The sequence below is a fragment of the Microcebus murinus genome, chromosome 4 (genome assembly GCF_040939455.1).
Source record: "Microcebus murinus isolate Inina chromosome 4, M.murinus_Inina_mat1.0, whole genome shotgun sequence".
Classification (NCBI taxonomy): Eukaryota; Metazoa; Chordata; class Mammalia; order Primates; family Cheirogaleidae; genus Microcebus; species Microcebus murinus.
The window spans coordinates 64,066,652-64,088,234 of NC_134107.1; the positions used below are offsets into that span (position 1 = coordinate 64,066,652).

General features: G+C 49.7%; 1 protein-coding gene across 8 annotated transcripts in view; it reads right to left on the minus strand.

Moving 5' to 3' along the window:
• LOC142870624 (teneurin-4-like) overlaps nucleotides 1-21,583 on the minus strand; it is a 2,325,019-nt gene that overhangs the window by 203,323 nt on the left and 2,100,113 nt on the right. For all 8 annotated transcript variants that reach the window (XM_076002352.1, XM_076002347.1, XM_076002349.1 and 5 more), the window contains one exon: nucleotides 10,255-10,356. In XM_076002352.1, the coding sequence (XP_075858467.1) occupies nucleotides 10,255-10,264 (10 nt within the window). In that variant the 5' untranslated portion in view covers nucleotides 10,265-10,356. The remainder of the gene's footprint in view (nucleotides 1-10,254; nucleotides 10,357-21,583) is intronic.

The window sequence follows — 21,583 nt, forward strand, 5'->3', positions numbered from 1 at the left end:
CTGGGCAAACTGTGGGACAATGGCAAATTCATGCTATAAACCTCCACTGGGAGCCTGCCTGGTGCTCAGGCGCCTCCCTGCCCTCAAGAGCTCCTGGTTGGGATGTCTAGAAATGCTCATGTGCCCAGAGAATGGTGGCACGAGCTGGGAAGGCCACGGGAGTGCTGTGTCTACACACTGTGGGACAGAGGCAGGGACAAGGCACCCAGCCAGCGAGGTCAGGGGCTGCGACCCGCAAGTTCAGCTTCCAGAGAGTGAGCGGGACTCTCGCAGGTTCAAAGTATCCAAAGCACTGCCCACCCCGAGGGAGAGCATTTGTAAAGGCTCAGAGGGCAGGAAATGCTACTGTTAAAGCTACTACTGCTACTGCTAATAACAGTATCGTAACTAACATTGATTGAGGCCGGGGCCCTGCCAAGAGTTTCATGTGTGTTATCTCATTTGACCCTAACGACAATATCCTTTTATTATTATTATTATTGCGATAGAAATTAACACATGAAGACACAGAAGCACAGGGTGGTTAGGTATCTTGCTCCAGGCGACACACTCTGGAAGTAGGACAGCCAAGATTTGAACCCAGAGCCTGAGGTCCTTACCATTTGTGATAAACTCTTCTTTGAAAAGGGATAACACTGGGCCTTCTGTGATACTGTGAGAAGTTTGGGCTTCTCTGGCCAGCAATGGGAAGCCACTGACAGTCACTAACTAGAGAGGGTCACAGCAAAGCTCTGTTTTAGGAATACTACCCCAGAGGCCACCTGAGCTCCCTCCTCGGCGTCTCTGAAGGCTCAGCGTCTTGGTTCTATCATTATTCTTCTGTGGCCTTTCTTGACTTTGCATACCAACATTTTGGTGACCTGATATTAAGCTAGTGTTGGAGAATTAGGCAACATTTTTTGCCATAACTGTAGGTACCTGGTGAGTTAGGCCAAACCAACACAGGAAGCATCCTTTCTCCAGAGCGTTCTAGATCCACTAAATTCCATGTGGTTCAGTCTTGCTCCATCTCCCCACTCTGACCCTCCACCAGGCACGGCTGGCTCAGAGACATCCCCACGGCCTCCGAGACGAGACACAGCACAAGGCAGCCTAATGGCAAGTGTTTCTCCCCACCTGGGTGCTGTACTGCTCGAGGCACCCAGGTCCTACCCACTGCTCTGGACCCACGTGGCCATCCAGGGCTAGACCTCGGCACGCTCCCTTCTCCGCTCTCTGAGACGCCGCCGTGTAATGGGAAGAAAGGACACAGCCTTTGCCGTCAGTGGGTTCTGGGTGCAAGCCCTGGCTCTGTCCCTTGCCACCTGAGGGGGCTGTGGAGAGCTCCCTCCCACCTTGGGCCCAGGTTGGGAGAGGAGGGTGGGTGAGAAGACACCAGAGGTCCCTTCTGCCCTGCCACTCCTCCTGGAGGACCTGCAGGGCCCAGGGCTGAGCAGACCCTCATGTCCCCCGCTGAGATGGCAACGGCATCCCCTTACCCTTCAGCGGGCTGTTGCTGAGGCCCACAAGAGAACAGACAGGAAACACTGGCCAACTGCAACAGGCTTTACAAAGCAAGAGATTATTTTATTATTTTATAACCTAGTTTGTCCCCGGGGCCTCCCGACTCCCTTTCTTGTGTGTATATGTTTCTGTCAGTGGCGGGAGAAGAGCGAGAAGGGGGAAGCCGAGGCTGGAGGAGGGGGAGGGAGCTGCCGAGTGTTCCCATGGACCACGTTCGGATGTGCTAGGCCGGGGCCCTGACGTGCTCTGGGCAGAGATGATGACCCACTCAGACACTGTTCCTTGCCGCAGAACACAGGTTGTGGGGAAACAGAGCTGGAGTCAGAAAAAGGGACCCCGCCAGGCTCTGCAGGACACAGCAGCACTCCCTGGCATGTAGGCTGGGTCCTGTCTCCCGTGTGCCAGCAATGTGGCAGGGGTGACTCGCCTGTCACACCTGGCTAATTTAAAAAAAAAAATTTTTTTGTAGAGATGGGGTCTCAAACTCCTGGCCTCAAGCAAACTTCCTGCCTCAGTCTCCCAAAGTGCTGAGATGACAGGCATGAGCCACAGGCCCTCTCCTGCACATGTACATTGGGCTGGATGGGAGTAGAGGACTATAGACAGTAACATTTATCGAGTACCTACTAAGTGGTAGGGGCTTTACAGATATTATTTCCTTTAATCTTCAGAATAATCTAATGAGAGGAGGTATTATTATCTCTTTTTACAAATAAGAAAATGAAGGCATAGAGAGATTGATTAATTTGTTCAAGGTTATACAGGTTGTTAAATGAGGCAGCATTTGAACTTGGGTGTATCTGGCTCCAATGCTACTGCTTATTCTGTTATGCCAGTGCTTCTTAATCCTTCTTTTCATTATAACCCTCCCATCCCCACCAACAGAGCCTATATACACTTCCCTTTTTTCCGAATCCCACCTTTCCTATGAAAGTTTAATACTGCAGATGTACTGTATGTGTTGACACGCTGTGGCCCTCTGGAGGACCACAAACCATTGTGTAGCTAAGATTTTTTTCAGTCCCCAACCAGCCCACAAGAACCAATGTTCCCCCCTTGAGAATGAGATGGCTCCTGTTGAGAATGCCTAAATTACACCAGTGGTTCTCAAAATGTGGTCCCCAAGTGGGAGAGGGAGCAGGGAACAGCAGAAATAATGAACAAAAGAATCAGACCTCAGAATACTAGAGGTACTGAAATGATCAGATTCAGAAAACAAATGTGTACAATATTTAAAGAAGTATAAAACGGTAGTGAAAGCATCAATAAAGAACAGACTATCAAAAAAGATAAAGTATTATAGCTTGAAAGATTACTAACTAAAACTTCTAGAAATGAGACTGATGTGTGGGCTTCCTCGGGCTGCTGTTCCGAATACGGCTTGCAGTATCAGGACACACCTTGGCATTCACATCAGAAAAGTGAAATGCTGTGTGACTTGAGCCAACCCCTGCCTGTCTCTGAGCCTCAGTTTCTTCATCTGCAAATGGAAAGTGGAACTAAATCACCTCCTAAGTCCTATTCTATAAACTAATATTCTATCATACAACAGACTGGGCACCTGGTTTTTATGCTACCATGATTTTAAGCATTTTACATGTTTTTTAGTTCTTATGGTTGTCCACTGAGGTATGGGTTCTTATTATACTCATTTTACATATTAGGAAACTGAAGCCCAGAGAGATTAAGTAACTTGTCCAGCATCCAGTGCTGGTATAGTAGTATCGGACGAAGGTCAGATTCCAGAGCCTGTTTTCTACCACTGTACTGTATGGCCTTGTAACACCCTGGGGTTCCAGCTCTAGGATTTCTTGACTTATCAGGAGTCTCCTGGAGCATGGGCCGCCCAGTGGCTGGCATACACTGTTAACAGCAACAAGAATGCCCATTCCAGTGGGCCAGCAAGAACATCACGAAGTTAATTATCAATCACAAATATTATTAACTACATCTTTGAGCAAGGCCTTTGCTGATTTTAGATAAGAGCTATTTATGACAGCAGCAAACAGTGACAGATTGCTGGGGCTTACCTTCTGAACACCCATTTTTGGAAAATGACTCATTCTGAAAGCACTCCTCTCTGCCCTGGTTTTTCCCTCATGTATGAAATGGGGATGGTACGAGTACCTAATATTAGGGGGTTGTTGTGAGGATTAAATGAGCCAACACAAATCAGACTTAGAGTGAGCATGCCACAAAGGGTAGTTCTTAATGCTGCTGTTCTTGTTATTATTTTCAACCCAGTGGGAAGAAGTTGGGCTTTGCAAATGACCTTGCTTCAATTCCAGGCTCCCCCACTTCCTGGCTGTGTGACTTAAGTCATTGACCCTCTCTGAGGCTCCAGGGCCCCATCTGTGAATCAGAGTAACAGTGCTGAGCTCATCTGGTACTTGTGAGGGTTAAATGGACTGTGAAATGCCTAGCACAGTGGCCGACATCTAATAGGCACTCAACAAATGCCTGCTCTCACCCCTGGAGTGTTTTCTGCACACTCGGCTTTTCCACTATGGTTAGAATCCAAACAGGCAAAGGATTCTGTGCCTCTTGTTGACTCATTGCTCTTTTCCATCAGGGGAACTTTCATAAAAGCAGAGAGAGTTGGAAGGTGTCTAAATACATCCACTACACAGGATTGCTCCAGCCTGGCCAGTCTGAGCACGGCACCCTGCCAGGCCAGACTCAGCAAGTTCTCCCCTTGTGGAGGACACCGTGGTCTTTCCAAGGGACAAGACAGACAGACCTGGCTTCAAGCTCCAGCTTTACTGTGTAGCAGCTGTATGTCCCTGAGCAAGATGCTTCTCTGTGTCTCAGTTCAATCCCTGGAAATGGGGATATTTCTATCTCATAGAGCCAAAATATATAGGTTTCCATAATGAAGATAAAATACACAATGTGCCTAGCACAGGGAGTAAGCCATAGCAAGAGTTCAGTAAATGTTCATGCATCCTTGCTCGACAGACATCATTGGCACCATATGTCACGATACACACTCAGCCTTACAAGGCTTGCCCGCCTTACTCAATGTTTAGACAGGAATAAGGGTGTCCCATTTAGGATTATTTCTTCAACCTGACCCTGAAAAAAAATATATCTATCCCAAGCCCCTTGAGTTCCCAGGTTCCCACTGCCAACTAGGATGGGTTCTGGCAGGGCGTGACCACTCAATAATTTCTGAGTTACTAGTACCCCTAGTTAATAGCAACTCAGGGATTACATCTTAACTGTGGTCATGTTGTCTACAAAAAGTAAGCAATAAGAAAGTGGGGACATGGATTGTCTGCTGGCCGCATGGAAACTGCCATGGTAGATGCCAAAAGTATGTAACAAAGAAGCATTATCAGTGTTCCTGTTCAACTGTTCAAGATCTAAAAAGTATGTTTGGAGAGAGATGATAGAAACACATTTTTAAAAAGAACAGTGAGCAATAGTAAACACTCTAGGCCAAACAAATAGTGCCAAGCCCGTGTGGAGTACTGGGAAAGGCAGTCATGGGCCTTAGAGGCAGACTGACCCGAGTCTGGAGTTTGAATCCCAGCTCTGCCATTTGCTAGCAAGGTATCCTAGGGCAGGGGGTGGTGGGGAATGAGGGAGGAAGCCTCAATTTATTCATCTGTAAAATGGGGAAAATATCACCTAACTGTTGTGATAAGATAACATGATGAATGCCTGGCACATAGTAAGTGGTCGGTTAGCTGTTGGTTTCTTTTCTTCTTCTTTTTCTCATGTCCCCCTTTTTTTTCTAAATAAAAACATTACTTTATTTGCTAATGAATTAGAATTAGCAGTGGATGATTTTTATCTGCCCACTGGTGACCATGGTCCTCTGTATACATTTGTATACCATCGAGGAGATGTTTATGCAAAAACTTTCAGTGGCTGCTCACTTCTTAACAATCAAAAAACATCCCAACTCCTCGCCAGCATCCAGCCTTCCGCCAGTAGGCCCCGGGCCCCCTCTGGAACCCGCCTCCGACCACTCTTCTGCTGAATGCTCACCCCCTGCGGCAGCCAGCAGGGTGTGGGTGTGGGAGAGAGCTCAGCCCAACCTCGGGGTGTCCAAGTTGGTAAGACGGGTGTCCCCGAGCGGTCGCACCAATTCAACCTTCAAGCACGAGGGGGAGTCTGCGAAACAGACCCAGAGGGAAGGAAGCGTCCCGGGCCAGGAGAATATCACGGGGGCCTCCCCAGAGCAGCCAGGCCTCGTTCCAGGAAAACTCGATTCCTTCTCCACTGAGACTTTCTCACTTCCCTTCCTCTCTGCACCAGAGTCACGGCCGACATCTCCGCTCCCTGCTGGACTCTGTGCTAAGGATGTCACCTCTTGTACCCACGGTTTTCTAAGTGTGGTTCAGGGATCCCTGAAGGTCCCCAACACTTTCAGGAAGTCTGTGAGGTCAAAAGTATTTATAATAATGCTATGACATTATTTGACCTTTTCATTCTTGCTCTGAGTATACAGTGGAGTTTTCCATGTTGAATGCAGAAGCAGGTACATCTATTAAGCCAAACATTGAAGTGACTTGCTAAAATGCAAAACAATGAGCCGCTCCATTCATTTCTGGTTTTGTTTCTTTTTTCTGGAAAATTCATTTTTCATAAAGGTGTGTTATGTATGTTAATGTAAAGGTTTATTATCGTTATTGTAAGCTATAAATAACAGTTTTAGCATTTTAAGCGCTAATTACAAATAAGATAAATTCTGATAGGTATAAAACACACTAGTGAAAACTCTCTGGGGTCCTCAATAATTTTTGAAGAGTAAAAACGGGGTCCTGAAATGAGAAAGTTTGAAAACTGCTGCTTTAGGGCATGCTATGAAGAAGGCAGGAGGGACAAATTGTGTCACTCTTCTTGGGCGGCCTTCTCAGGCAGGAATTTCTGCCTATTGCTGGGATCCCTTTTGAATGTGGTGTGAGGAAGGGGTGCAGGGACTGACTTCACGCGTTTGCATGTGGCTATTCGGTTGCCCCAGCACCGTTCGCTGAAGCAATGACTCAGCGTGCCTGTGCCTCAGTAGCCTAATCTCTATGATGAGCTTTAAAAGACTGTCTTGCAAGGTGCTGTGAGCACTGAATGAGCCAGAGAGAGAAAAACACCCTGGTGCAAAGCAGGCAGTCAGTGCTATAACTGAAGGAATAGACAATGGACTGAAGCTGCTCATCATGACACTATGTGACTGTAGCATCTCCACCCCTAAACGTCTTTAGCACCCGCGGCCCCATTTATTTGCTTGTCACAAGGGCCTGTGCCATCTCCAAGACACTGGTTTGCAAGCCCCTTTCCAGGAACCCCTTTTCTGAGTGGCCCTGTTAATCTCTTTTTCTTCTCCCCATCCCTTTTGTCTCCCTTTCTACCTTAAATTTTTCATTAAATGTTCTTGGCGTCAATTAATTAATTAAGCTAAAATTGTTAACCTACTCAAATCCTTTTTGGCAAGGAGGTGGGAAGGCATGACTAAATGAATGAGTCAATCAATTAAAAGACCCCTGATCGAAAGACCAGAAAGTGAAGCCCCTAGAGTGACTCACACAGGTCGCCCCTCACGTGGGTGTCACAGGAGAGCCTGTGTGAGGCCAACTCCAGGGCTCTCTCCACCCCCAGCCTCCCTCCCACCCTGGAGAGATCCTTTCACATCACGTCTCCCTCCTCCACAGTGTTTGCAACACCTCCCGATTTAGTTTTCTCTCTGCATTTCATTAGTGTCCCATTTACCTCGTCCTTCTAGTCTCCTAGGCAGGCGCTGGGAAGGAGGGGGCTGAGTTGGGAGCAAGGGCTCCGCCTTCTGACCACGGGAGAGGGAGACAGGCAGAGGGTGAGGAAAGGGACTCCCAGGCTGCAACCCCAGCTGGTGCCTGGTCCATGCTACTTGGGACGACTGGGTCCTATCTGTGTGCCAGGCACTGGGGTTCAAAAACAAGATGCAATTCTTGCCCTTGAATGCCCCAGGTCCCGGGGATGGGTGGATAATGCCTGTGTCATGGGCTGCAGGGACTTTGCCCTCCTGGGCAGGCAGAGTGAGTGAGTGAAAAATGAGCTAGTGGTGGGGGGAGAAAGGCAGTGGGGACGTTCCAGGAAGAGGGACCAGCGTACGTAAAGGCTGGGTGGTTTGAACAGTAGCGTGTAAGCAAGTAGCAATATGGAATCTGGTCAATTATTTGTTCATTCATTCCTCCCCATTCAGTCTGTATCTACTGAGTGCCTGCCATGTCCCAGGCATCATCCCAGGCATGAGAACACTGCAGGGAACAGCACACGGTAGGGCCCTGCCCTCATAGAGCTTATGTTCTAATAAGAGAAGAGAGAATAGACAACCAAACTTATCTAGTAATACATAATGCATCAGGTGGAGATACATGCTACGTAGAAAAGTTCAAACAGAGGCAAGGCCCAGGCACAACTGGCCTGTGAGGACTATGTCTTTGTGCAGGTGGCTGGGGACAGGGGAAGGCCCCTGCCCTCACCTCCACTCTGCTCCACCTTGCCCACACCTCTTGAGCAGCGAGCGCTCTGGTGCCCAGGCCCTCCGTGGTGGCCGCAGAGCCCAGCGAGATGTGACTGCGATAATCCAAGTCTGAGACAGTGCTCGCCCCAGTGTGGGGACAGAGGATGGGTCACGAGTGCTGAGGAAGGGGGAGAGGTGATTGGGTCAGTGTAGACAGCTCGGAGCACAAGGGGAGGGATGATGGCAAATGGAGAGAAAAGGGAGAACATTTCAGACAGAAGAATCCACCCATACCGACGCTCAGATTCTACCCCATCCTGCCAGACTCAGATCCTGCTACCTGGTACTTCTGCAAAATGTCTTTCTTCCTTCTATTTAGATGAGTTCAACCAGCCTCGCTGTGGGCCCAGCTGTGTGGGCGGCACCAGCGTGGAACGAGCAGCCCAGTCTCTGGCTCCACCAGGCGCCTGTCAGAGCTGCAGCTGTGTTCATGCTGCACAGCACAGCAGGGGCTGGGGAGCGGGGACAGGACGGCCTGGGACGGGGGACCTATCGGGGGAAGAGGAGACCACACTTCCTGTGGGGGACCAGATTCGATGACCTTTTTATTTTAACTTTCACGGCATCATTTGCAAGTGAGCCTGGCTGGGCCTGAAGAGTTTACCCTCAGCTTTTATCCTACCTTATGTGTGAATCTCAGTTTTCTTATCTTAAAAATGGGGTTGTAAGAACCACTCCCTGGGGTTATGAGAGCCACACGACATGCACAAATCAAGTACTGGGCACAAAGCCTCAGTAAATGCTACGCATTTTACCTGTCCCTCTATATGAAGAGCAAAACATCTTTCTGGATCTCCTTAGAGAACCACGTCTCTACTGCAGGACATTTAATCTCAGTCTGTAGCTGTACATTTTTCAGGGCAAGAGCAGAGGCTACTTTTGTTTTTGCTCCTTGTAATATCCCCAGAGCGCAGCAGGCTGCTGGGCTGTTGTAAGTGCTCACTATGTTTTCGTTGAATGACTAGGCAAATGACTGAGTCAGAGGCTATGTACAGCACTTCTTATTTGGGAGACCTTGACAAGACAATTTCTCTGAGCCTCAATCCTTACCCGTAAAATGGAAATAATAATGTCTACTGTGGCAGAGGCAGTTACTGCTCTCCAAATATCCATGTCTTTCCACATTTCCCAGAACCCTAGAAATCAGGCGGGACCATGGGGCTAATTCTAGCCCATGGATTGTATGTCACTTTGGGACCAAAACATTTAAGAGCCAATGCTCAACCTTCCAGCGATTTCTTCCCCTGCTGTAGAGACCAAGGTGGCCACCTATTCCAGGAAATATCCCTAAAATGAGGCCGAGCTTTCATCAGCCTGGTCCCTGAGTCACCAGGGGAGCAGAGCCCTCCATCAGCCTTGGGTAGACACGGGCGTGAGCAAGAAATAAACCTTTGCTATGTGAAGCCACTGGGATCGTGGAGTTCAGTCATTCCTGCAGCATAACGGAACCAACAAGATTTATTCTTCTAACTTCCAAGATCGCTCTCAGGATAAGAAAAAGTTCTTGGAACCCTTGGTACCTAGTAGGTTTGCAGTAGGTTTTCCATAAAGGGCTCACTTCCCCTGTCCCGGCCCCTTCCTCTGCTTCCTTGGCCTCCCTCACCATGGCAGCCTCCGTTGATAATCCCACCCCTCTCTGAGCCACGCTCCTTCTCTATTCGAAACATCGTTCTCCTTTGCCCACACGATCCAGGAGTTTCTGCTGTTCCTATCATTGCTCTTCTGCACAGCAATATGAGGAAAAGCTTCCAGAGAGCCATCCTGGCTGCAGGACTTGGCCACTGGACCTCCTGCCTCCTGGGCAGCTGTCCCCTCACCTCCCCATCCCCCATTCCCAAGTAGGCCTCTGATCTCACTCCAGCTCAGCTCCAGAGGTAGCCGCCAGACTCCTGGCCCCCAGAATCACCCTGATCACCACTGCGGCCTCTGTAGTCCCGGAGCTGCCTGTGGCCTCCTTGCCGCCAGCACTGTCAGCACAGCCCTACTAGATGCCCAGGCCTTGTCCCCTCCCACCACGCCAGCTGCCAGCTTAGTTTCCAGCAGCCTTTGCCACCCACCAGTCCTACTGCACCTGCCCCTGAGCAGCCCACCTTCACTCTGGCCTGACCTCCTCCACTTCCTGGGCTGCCTCGTGGCAAAAGCTTTCAACCAAAAAATATGCATGATTCCAGAGTCCAAATGGCATTTCCCATCCAGGCCACAGGTTTGCAGCTAGTGACAGAAAGGCAGAACAAAACAAGGGGACTGACCTGGCTCCATGTCAGCACGTTCTGAAGAGTCAGCAGTGTCCGTGGGCCCTGCAGCCCTCTCTCCAAGGCCATTGGATCCTGGAGGACGGGGAGGGATCCTTTCTGTTGAAGCACAAAGCAGAGATCCAGCTGAGCAAGGTGGCAAGATGCCCCAACCCTTTTTCCCAGACCCGTCTCCAGCAGTAATTGCAAACGCACACCATGGGGAAATAAGGCTCGTGCTTGTCCCACAGCAATGACGAGAAACAAGTAGGATTTTAAACACCCTGCAAATCCCACACAAACACTTCTATGCAGCTTTCCTGGGAGGCTCAGATGCGCCTTCCTCCGTTCTCCGGTCTCAACTTGTGCAATAGGAGTGATGGTCTTGTCTTAGTCATTGTTTATATGTGTGTTTCCTCGAGTAGAACAAACCCTGCAATTGCAAGCACTGCAAAGACCTGGGCAAACCCAGGTGCCCGGCAGAGGCTTGGAGCAGAGTCAGAACTCAGAGTGTTATGAACAATGAATTGCCTGCGCGCCGTGATGGGAGTAGATGAGGAATGGAGCACAGGGCTGAGGGCTAGGACCAGTGACCTCCGTGACAGTTCTGTCACTGATTCACCAGGAAAATAAGTAAGCCACTTGTCCTCTCTGAACCTTAGTGTCTTGCTGCTATGGTTTGAGTGTGTCCCCAAAAGTTTAATTGTTGGAAACTTAATGCCTCAAAGTGGTAGTGTTGGGAAGTGGAGCCTGATGGGAGGGGCTTGGCTGTGAGGGCCCCACCCTCGTGAATACATTAATGATGTCACCGCAGGAGCAGGCCTGTGATAAAGGGAGCCTGGCCCCTTGTGCCTGTCTCTCTGGCACATGCTCGCTTGTCCTGCTGCGTGTCTGCCATGAGATGAAGCAGCAGGAAGCCGTCCCCAGATGCCAGTGCCATGCTTTCGGACGTCCCAGCCTCCAGAACTGTGGGCTCGCTACATTCCTTTTCTCTATAAATGACCCGGTCCATGGTATTCTATAATAGCAACTTGCTCTGTGAAATGGGCCAATCTTCCCTGTAATAGACCACATGGGAGTGTTGGGGTCACCTGGGCAGAGGTCCTGACGGAAAAGAATTCTGGTTCTGGCTCTACTACTTATTGCAGCTTCTGGCAAATCACTTGCCCTCTCTGACCCTCATTTTCCTCATCTGAAAGACGAAAACTCCGAACTGGGCAACATGCAAGGTCCCTTTTGCCCCTAGAATTCTGACTATGAATTTGATTCATCTCAGCATCTCCAGGGCCTAAGTAGACACCTGCACGCAATAAAGGCTTTTCAATGAATAAAAGAAACCCTATTCTGCTCAATACAAAGGTATGGGGAGGCTGAAAGTCATTTACATTAGATTATTGAGGAGGAGGAACAGGATTTGAACCCAGGCCCTCAGAGACTCAAGGTCCGTGGATTTCCCCTGCTCCACGCTCCACTACCGAGAATACTGCAAAATGCCTTTTTACACAAAGACCCACTAGGTTAAAGAATAAGGCATGAAGCATACACTTAGGGATTTGAGGTAAAACAAAACCAAACCAAAAAAAAAGCCATTATTTGAGAAGTTCCTGAGTACATATTTGTAAAATATATCTAGGAACTTAGCTAAGAACACATTATTGTCATTATAAGGTGATGAATTGCTGGCAATTCCTATTAAAAATAAAGTTCTTCTAATTATAAAATTCTGTTAGCTTCACCTGCATTCCATATGTTTCTTTATTGTAAATTCTCATTATTCTAAACAAAGAGTAACTTCATTGGGTGGGCTCTGCCCTTGCCTGCCCTTGGGAGTCAGGCTCCTGAACACCCCAGGGGAGAAGACCTAATGGCCCAAGCAGAGTTAATAAGACACAGTTTGGAGGTAGACCTAGGAAAGTCCTTATCAATCATATTATGTCCACTAAGACAAAAAGTAGGTAATACACTTAGTGGGAATATGCCTATCATTTTATGCATCACAAATAGGCAATAATGGCTACTGAGCCTTTGATTTCTATTTACCATGCCCTGCTCATTAGAGGTTTATCCCCCAAGTTCAAAGAGAGCAGGAAATTGTCTTGCTTGGCTGTAGCAATGGGCAAGGCCAGAGGCGCTTTCTCCTGTGTCTGAGCCGCTCCCTGAGTGCCCAGTGCCTTGTGGATTTCAGGACTCAGAGCTGGTGGCTTTGCCCCCAGGGTGTCTGCTGGGGTCCTAGGCATATGCAGTGACTTCCCTCTTTGATGCTTGGATGAAACACTCAAGATCTTTCCCTGTCCTTTGGCTGGGTCATGAGATTCCACTGTCCCCCCTCAACCCCATAGCCGCAGGCCAAAGCCCGTGCTTTGGCTTCTTGCCTATGCCGTGTGACCCCTCCCCGCTTGGCACACTTGCACAACCACAGTTCTGACTCCTCTCCTGCCTTGGCTCTGCCAAGGCGGCAGGGAAAACCTCATCTCCTTGTCTTCAGTCTGTTTATTTCCTTTTTAAATCCCATCCCCAAATCCCTTCTTTTTCAAAGTACCTCTAGTAAGCAACACAATGACAGTTACTGAAACCAAAATACTCATGTGTTGCTGGAAAGGTTTTACAAGTATTTACACGCTAGCATTCCATTACGGGGAAATTCAGTTAGGAGAGGATTAGGGCAGGGGTCCTCAAACTTTTTAAACAGGGGGCCAATTTACTGTCCCTCAGACCATTGGAGAGTGTGCACTGTGGGCCCGGCACCAGTCGGCTGCTAAGCAGGACAGACAGTGGCATTTTTGTAAGAGAGATGCAGATAAATCCTAGTGAGCAGACACAGGCTGCAGACAGCACCTTGGCTTAGAGGCCTGGAGGACTCACTGGACAAAGTGCCATTTAAGCTCAGCCTTGCAATAGACAGTGTTGATGGGCTGGCATGGGGGCAGGGCAGGTGCTCCGTATGAGGGAGCAGAGAGGCATGGGGGGAGAAAGCATGATGAAGAATGAGTGTGTCGCTCAGCTTTCCAGAGTGTGGGGGCTGTGCGGAGGGAAGTGGAGGACAACACACCTGACAGGGGACGTGGGCCTCAACAGGCAGGGCCCTGAATGCCAGGCTAGGGAATGTGGCCATTATTCAGTGCGTAATCGGGAGCCATCGAGGGCTGTTGAGCAGAGATGAGACGCAATTGGAGATCTGCTACAGGAAGATGAACTTGTAAGCCTTGTACAATGTGAGTTGGAAGAGGAGGCAGCTGGGGCAGGAAGCTGCTATTTATTTGTGTGCCAGGCATTGGGAAGGCTGTTAGGTGCTTTGATCTCATTTAACCTTCTCAACAACTACAGGAGGGAAGCATCATCCTTTCACACCTGCAGATGAAGAAAGGAGGCTTTGGGGAATCTAAGCTGCTTGCCCCAGCCAGGAAGCGAGGGGACAAGATCCAAACTCTGTTCTTTTCCTTTCTGGGTGAGCCACAAAGCACGAAGTGACCTTGTGCATGGCACCTGTGTGCCTGACACCACTGTCTTTCCGCTCCCAGTGCATCTCCTGACGGCCGGGTTTGTGCAGTGTGTTTCCTGGGCTGCCTTTCAGGAGGGTCCAGGTGGAGTTAAGTGCAAAGCACCTGCCTTTGCTGCTGTTAGATTCCCCCAAAGTGACCACAGATCAAGGAGATAAGACGATGCCTTGCGTTGGGTTCCAAACAACTCTGACTGCATTCTCTTGCAGAGAATTCCAAAGGCAGCAGGAAAGCACCCTCTTCCCTGGCAAGAAGTGCTTGCTTTTTGCCTTTCCATTCTTAGCTAAGCCGTGGTAAGAGGAGCAGTGGACACAGAATCCCAGGGGGACATCTTTTGGATACCCAGGAATCTGCTGGGGCCATGCAGACTGCCAGGGGGAAACCCAGCACTTTCTATGATCTGAGCGGACTTGCCCACCCGGAGGACTCTTAGTGCACTCGGAACTGGATCATTGCACCTGCCACCCGGAGGTGATGATCCCGAATCACTCCCATCAAGATGCCTGCCATTAAAACTAGTTTGAGGGGGGGGTATTTCCTCATTCTAACCATGGGACACAGTGAGAGCTGTGCCATGTACATGACAATCAAGGGTGCAGGTTTTCTGAGAGGAAGCCCAGCACAGTGGCAAAAGCAAGGGCTTGGGAAGCAGAGTGGGGGAGAGAGGGGGCTGAATCCCACCTCACCCAGTGGCCAGATCACTGAGCTCCTTGGGTTTGCTTATTATTAAATGGGAATGAAAATAATGGATAACAGAGGCTAAATACCTACCAGGCCCTTAGTACACACATAATAACGTATACTAATTTCTTTTTGTCTTTTTATATGCAACATTCTGGGCACTGCTTTCTCAATGAGGTTGTTTTCCCCTCAAAAAGTTACCAATTGAAGAAATGAACTTTTGGAGAGAAACATGCTGAAACTGCAGCAAGTTGTCCATACCCTTGAGCTAGTCCTTATGACCAGTGTCTTCTAATTATTTGTCTCTACATCTAGGAGCTCCTTGAAGAGAGTGACCGCTGTGTCTTCAACTCCCAGCACACAGCTACCTTATTTTAAGAACCAAACAAACGACGGAATCTGCAGATCTTCTGGGATTTTTACATTCCCAGCCTGGTTTAAAGACTGACTTTAAGCAATACCTTCACTGAAAACCATTTCATTATCATGTATATCATTAGCGTGGAATAATTCACCTTGTTACTTTGCTAAGAGCTTTGGTTTCTAATCCAAGCCAATTATATGTGCCAACATATTCAGTAACATCTTAATAATACCAATGCTTCCAGGTCTCTGGACAGAATCAGACCAAGGTGAGAGAGAACTGGGGTCCAATAAGGCATCGGAAGGGGGGCATGGTGGAGGAGAAAGAAAGGAAGCATCAAAATTGTGTTCAAATCCTGGCTGTGAATCTGGAACAAAGAAGCATAGTGCCTGGGGTCAGGGTGCACAGTCAGCAAAGGTTAATTCCCGTCTCTGCTTCTGACTCCAGAGAAAAGCAAAGCCGTAAAACTTGTTGCAAGCAAATGGGGAGAGAAGATTCACCATTCCTGAGTCCATTTAGAATATGGATTTTTTTTTAAAGCCTTTCTCCCTAAGGACTGAAGGAAGCAGGTTATTTCATTTTAATTATGGCAGCTGCAGCTGCTGCTTGTGGACTCAAAGAACAATTTTCAGATTAAAAAGAAAAAGCCACACACATACACACCCACACACAAACTCACCGAGAAACTCAACTGCATACACAGAATGGCACCTCCTTCAGAGCACACGCCAACGGGGTGGAAAAATCTGGTAGGCCCTGCTCTAGACGCTCAGATCCAGGTGGAAATCCCTGTGCGTGCTCCCCCCACCTCCCTCCCACCTGGCCCCCTCTCCGCCCTGAGCGCCGAGGACCAGCCCGGGGGCCACGTGGTGCGATGGAGCGTTTCGTGCTGAGCAGCTGCACGTTTTTAATGCACACAGGGGGAAATAAAGGCAGCAGATGGTTTTATGTAATCTTCCTATGAATTTTTAACTGGGAGTCCTCATTCATGAAGGCCCGAAAAACTTTTCTTAACTGGTCCTCTGTGGGTTGAGCCAGCCAGCTCCGGACATGTCCTGGCGGGGACGTGTCTGTTTGCCTCAACCCGGGCAGGGAAGCCGGGCAGAGCTCACTCGCCATTTCTGGCCTAGTTTCCACTCGAGATTCTCTCTTGTGGTTCTTTCTCTGTGTACGTACACGTGGTTCTCAGTCACAGCCATGGTGCACTATGGCCCATGAATCCTTCATAGGTGTGCTGCCAAAATCCGAACCACGCGCAGCCTTACCTTGGAGACGACTGAGCACCCTGTGCTATCCCGCAGGGGCGTCTGCCAGAGCAGGGGACGAGTGGGACAGGTGGGGAGGGTGCGCCAGCACGCCAGCGCCTGGGGGCAGGGCGGGAGACACTGGGCTCTCACCAGAGAAAGGTCGGACGTGCACGAGATGTGCAGAACTCTGCCTATGACAGTGGCCTCACAGGACGTGCTTGCAAGGGGAGGAAACGGTTCTCAGATGGCCACAAGTGCTAATAAGCAACCTGATGAACTTTGTGGCATCTGCGGAGAGTTTTATCCATTTCCTGAAACTTGCTTTTATTTAACTGTTGTCCACCTTTAAGCCCTCCAAGTACACCATCAAAAATTCTGGGAATGGAAAGTGCAGGACAAACACGAACTCTAGTGCACAAGCACAGGGGGCCTGCCAGACCTCCGGGCAGTGTCCTCAGCCTGCAGAGCCCTCCATCCTGCTCCTGCCACGGCCACCACACCCTCCTTTGTCTACCCTTCAGGAGGCAACGCAGATGGCAGCTTTCCACGAAGCCACCTCTGTTGTCGTACCCAGCGAATCTGACTGCACTCCTGCCAGGCTCGCCGATTCTACCACCAAGTCCCAGGGGTAGGCTGAGCTCTGCCCGGGCCCAGCGCTCTCTGTCTCCTTCCTACACGTGGCCAGCGCTGTTTCGAAAACGCAAACCTCACCCTGCTCTTCCTGGCTTGAAGCTCTCACTGCTCCCCCCTTGTATTTGGCACAAAATCCAAACTCTCCCCTAGAGCAAGAAGCTCTCATCACTGTCCTGCCTGGCCACCGTTCTGGCATTGTCCCCGGCCACGCTCACCTGAGACCCTGTAAGCTCCAGGCACACTGAAGTGTTTTTGTCTTCTCTGCTCTTCCCCTGGCCTGGGCACCCCCGTAGCACCCCCCACCAGCAGGTTTCCTGTGTGGCACCTGTCTTGTCCTGGTGAAGCACCCCCTCCTCCTGGGAACCCCCTTCCACTGCTCCCACCACTAGGACCACTAGGTTGTGAGAGTCATCATGCCGGTGCCACTTACTTCCAGCTCTCTATTTTCCCGGAGCACGGAGGGGTTGCCCACGCATGTCACTACCTGTGGTCACTGAGTTGTGCACAAAAGTGTACCATTTCCAGGTGGAAGCCTTTGTTGCCAACACAAGACCCTCCAGAACTTTCCTTCAGCACAGCTGGGATGGTTTGTCAGCCTGGGGTCCCTGCGGACTCTATTGAGCAGAACTCACCCGCCACCACCACCTCGACTGCCCACAGAGACAGAAGGAACCCTTTGCTGTTATAAAGCCACTATGATTTGGGGGCTGACTTGTCCCCAGCATTAATTAGCCGATGACAGGCACATGGGTGCTGTGAGAACTGTCAGAGTCTTCAAGGGCCCTGTCTCCCTGCCATCCGTGACTGGCTCAGTGCCGGGCACCTTGACACAGCTGGGGTAACACAGTCCTGGCCCCATTGCTCCCCTTGAGGAGACCAGACCCTGAGCAAAGATGGACCAGTTGGAATTCTTCCCTGGGAGTTTTGAAAACCGAAAGTGAAAAAGAAAGTAGTGAAAATTGTAAGACGTGAACACTGAGAGCTATGGGTGGCCCCGTGGGTGCTATGGGTTGAATTGTGTCCTCCAGAAAAGATATGCTGGAGTCCAAGCCACCAGTACCTCAGGATGGGGCCTCATTGACAGGGTCTTTCCAGGGGTAACCAAGTTAAAATGATGCCGTTAGGGCGGGCCCTAATCCAATATGTCAGGGGTCCTTGTGAAAAGGGAGAAACTCGGGCAAGGAGACAGACGTGTGCATGGGGAGAGCATCACGTGAGGGCCGGAGTTCCTCTGTCTCAAGCCAAGGAACGACCAGGAGCCAGGACAGAGGCTGCAGCGGGCCCTGCCCTGGCTCCCGCAGAGGGAGCACGGCCCGCTGACAGCGCGATCTCAGACCGTCAGCCTCAGGGGCGGCAAGACGGTAAGTTTCTGCTGTTGAAGCCATTCAGTATGTGGGGCTTTTTTTTTGTCAGCCCTGGGAAACTCATACGGTGGGAAAAGCTGGTCTGCAGGAGAGAAAGACGCTCACGTGCCTAAGAAAGGCGGACTGGGGCAGCAGAAAGGGACAGGGCAAACCTAAACAGAATTAAAACTCCAGTCACAAATCTACTGCATCTCTGCCTTTTCTTTTTCTTTTTTTTTTAGACAGATTCTTGCTCTGTCACCCCATGTAGAGTGCAATGGTATCATCACAGCTCACTGCAGCCTCAAACTCCCAGGCCCAAGTGATCCTCTTGCCTTAGTCTCCCAAGTAGCTGGGACTACAGGTACTTGCCACCAGTCCCTGGTAGTTCTTTCTATTTTTAGTAGAGATGGGGTCTCACTCTTGCTCAGGCTGGTCTTGAACTCCTGACCTCCAGCAATCCTCCTGCTTTGGCCTCACATAATGCTAGGATTACAAACATGAGCCACTGTGCCCAGTCCATCTCTGCCTTTTCTCTGGCTGAAGGTTTCACTCCTTCTAGGATTCTATGAGACAGTTGTAAACCATAGCACTGTTTAAGTGCTATGGTTTGGAGGTTTCTGTCACTTCAAACCAACCATCCTAAAGAACACTGTTATTAGTATTTAATAATTATCATTGTCATGAAAGCTAAGAAAAGGAGTAACATGAATGGCTCCAAGTAGATTTAGCAGACTGGTGGACAAGCACGTCCACTGCTTCCAAACGCTGTCCAAACGTGTGCCTGAAGAGAGGGACAGGGTCCCTCCTGTCTGGCTGCAACGGCCTTCGTACATTCACACAGTTTAATCCTCTTGGCGTTTTCTTTAATCCAGTAACAGGCAGAATAAAATCTGAAAAGAATTTTCTTCTGCACAGTTATGCTTTTCTTCCTAATCCAAATACAACTGCATGCCTGGCCCCTTGAAACGCTCCAAAACAAAACAAGAAGGCCCAGCCAAATCCCTCTTCATGTTTTATGTTATTTTCTTGGCCGCACAAACTTAGGAGCCTTTGTTTCTTCTGCTCTGTCCTTGGACTTTGCCTTTCCACACTCGCCTCTGTCCAGAGCTCCCACGCCAGCAGCAGGGGTGCCCGGCTAGCAGAGGGGGAGAAAGGCGATGGAAGGGAGGCAAGCTGGATCCGGTTAATTGTAAGACTAGAGCCGAGGCCCCTAAGCAATCTGCCAGCCTCCCAGAATGACCACTGCACACAGGCCCCCACCGCAGAGTGGGCTGGACAGTGGGGTATGGGTCACGCGCTGGGTCCTACAGAGCAGAAGATAATTGTTCAAGGTACGGTGACCCCCTGGGGCTGGCACCAGCGTAAGAATGAACAGAATCCTCATGCCTTGAAGATTCTACATGTGAAAAGAGACACTGCTCTTCTCCAAAGGACTAGGGACAGCACTTACACACACCAGCGAGATTTAACGACGACAGAGTGTGACAAAGTTCATCACCTGCTCCTGAAAGGAAAGGATCTTGATTTTTTTTTCATGTCTTTTATCCAGGAGATTGTATAAAAACATGATGCCTTTATCAAGCTGCCAGCTGTCTTGATCAGAGAAATTAGAAAATAGCAGAGTTTTCTGGAAGGGGTGGGGGCCAGCTCAGCTTTGAACAAAGGGGGGCGGGTGGAGGTGGGAAGACTGATCGGACGCCGTGCCAGCCATTTGTCTGTTTGTTCCCAGATCCACTCCCCACGCGTCCCCACTCTGATCTGTTTAGCGAGTATGACATTTCTCAGGCTCCCTTGCTTACTGGCTTCTGGGCAGGATTGGGTAACGAAAGGCCCTGGCAGAAGATTGGAGGTGAGAAGAGAGCAGCAAGGGCATCTCTTTCTTCTCTGGCTTTGTCTGGGACAACATCCCTGGCACTGGCCACACAGCCTCTGCTGCTTCAGGTCCTGACAGTCCCCCTGCATCACAGTTCTAGCTCCTGCTGGATTGCCCCAGCTTCTGGGATCTAGAAATATCACCTCCTCTTTGTTCCTCCAGCCTAGGGGTGATGTTCCCTGTTGTTGATTTCTAGGCCGAAATGCATGCTACTTGGCGTCTTGGCTGCTTCACCAATTATGTGACCAATTCTCTACGTTAAATTCCCTCCATTGAAAGACCTAGACTGTTTCTGTTTTCCTGCCTGGACTCGAATAGAAAAGAATCTGTAGGCGGAAGTGCCACTCTGCAGCCCCCGCTACAGTGAATGCTCCAAGACTGCGGGTACCTGGGCTGGGATGGAGCCCATTAGAGAACCTACCACTGCAGCCGAGCCCCAGAAGGAACAAGTGATAGGTGGGACACCCATGCAGCTGGAGAGGTGGCCCTGGAGGGAGGGTGGGCACATATGGTCATGTCTTTGCTTTTGTTTTTTTGTGTTTTTTTTTTTCCTATAAGTCTAGCCAACTTGGATGTGACTTTCTTGCTGTCAGTGATAAATCAATGTGTGAAAGGCCAATCATTAATTCAGTGAGTGCCAAGGAGCTCGGCTGTGAAACTTCAGAACGCTCTGGTTGGTGAGGGTGTCCTGAGACCCTGCGGGAGATCCAGGAGCTTAGTGAAACCGAGAGAGACCGAGAAAGATGCCTCTCAGTAGATCCGTGAGACATTTAAGGCTTAATGGGATGTGGCTTATTTGGGTCTTGTCTGTGTGGACACCTAGGCACACCATAAAGGGTTAGCGTTGGTCCTTCCAAACTCAGAGGGGTGGAGAAAGTCATTCTTTATGGAGAGAGAATGGGGACATGAATACAATGAGAGGACATTTCGGGGACTGCTGAGAGACAGGGCATCCTTTGTTAGTAAGGAAGAATTGGGAGGTGAAAAAAAGTGTCTATAAACAGACAAACACAGGCCGGGACTAAGAAAGAGACAAAGGGAAAATGAGGCCCGCTATAAGTGTAGGGACAGAGGCTCTCGCAAACTCTCCCACAAGCCAGGCTCCTGGGTGGTGGGCCGGCTTCCCAGCGTCAGAGCAGGGCGCTCGGAGATCCACGGCACATTTGCTTTTTGCTTCTGCTCAGGTCCTTGTCACAGGTGGCCTTTTATTGACTGACCCAGGTGTCCCAGACCCATGCTCCCCCCGGAACTGAAAGGACCACCGGGTGTGGAACAGCAGGGCTGTTAATGAACCGCCACATACCTCACCTCCCAGGAAACCTCTATTGATTCCAGAGAGGAAACCGACGCAGAGACGCCAGCACAGACGTGGTCCCCACCTCGGCGCCCCCCCCCCACTCCTCGGACCTCAGGTGCCCACACACACAGACACACATGTGCACGTTCCCACCTTCGTGACGCTGAGAACACTTGTCGGGGAGAAACGGAGTTGGAAAAGAAAGAGTCCTTTCCAGAGATGGGAAAAACCAAGAAACTTTGGAGGTTACAAATGTTCCCCCACTTTATTTTTTTCTAATTTTCATGACAAAATGTCTCATTTTTTAAAAAAAATAAAACTTTTTGGACCATTTATAGATTTACAGGAAAATTATGAAGATACTATACAGAGTTCCCCAATGCACTGCACCCAGTTTCCCTCATGTCAA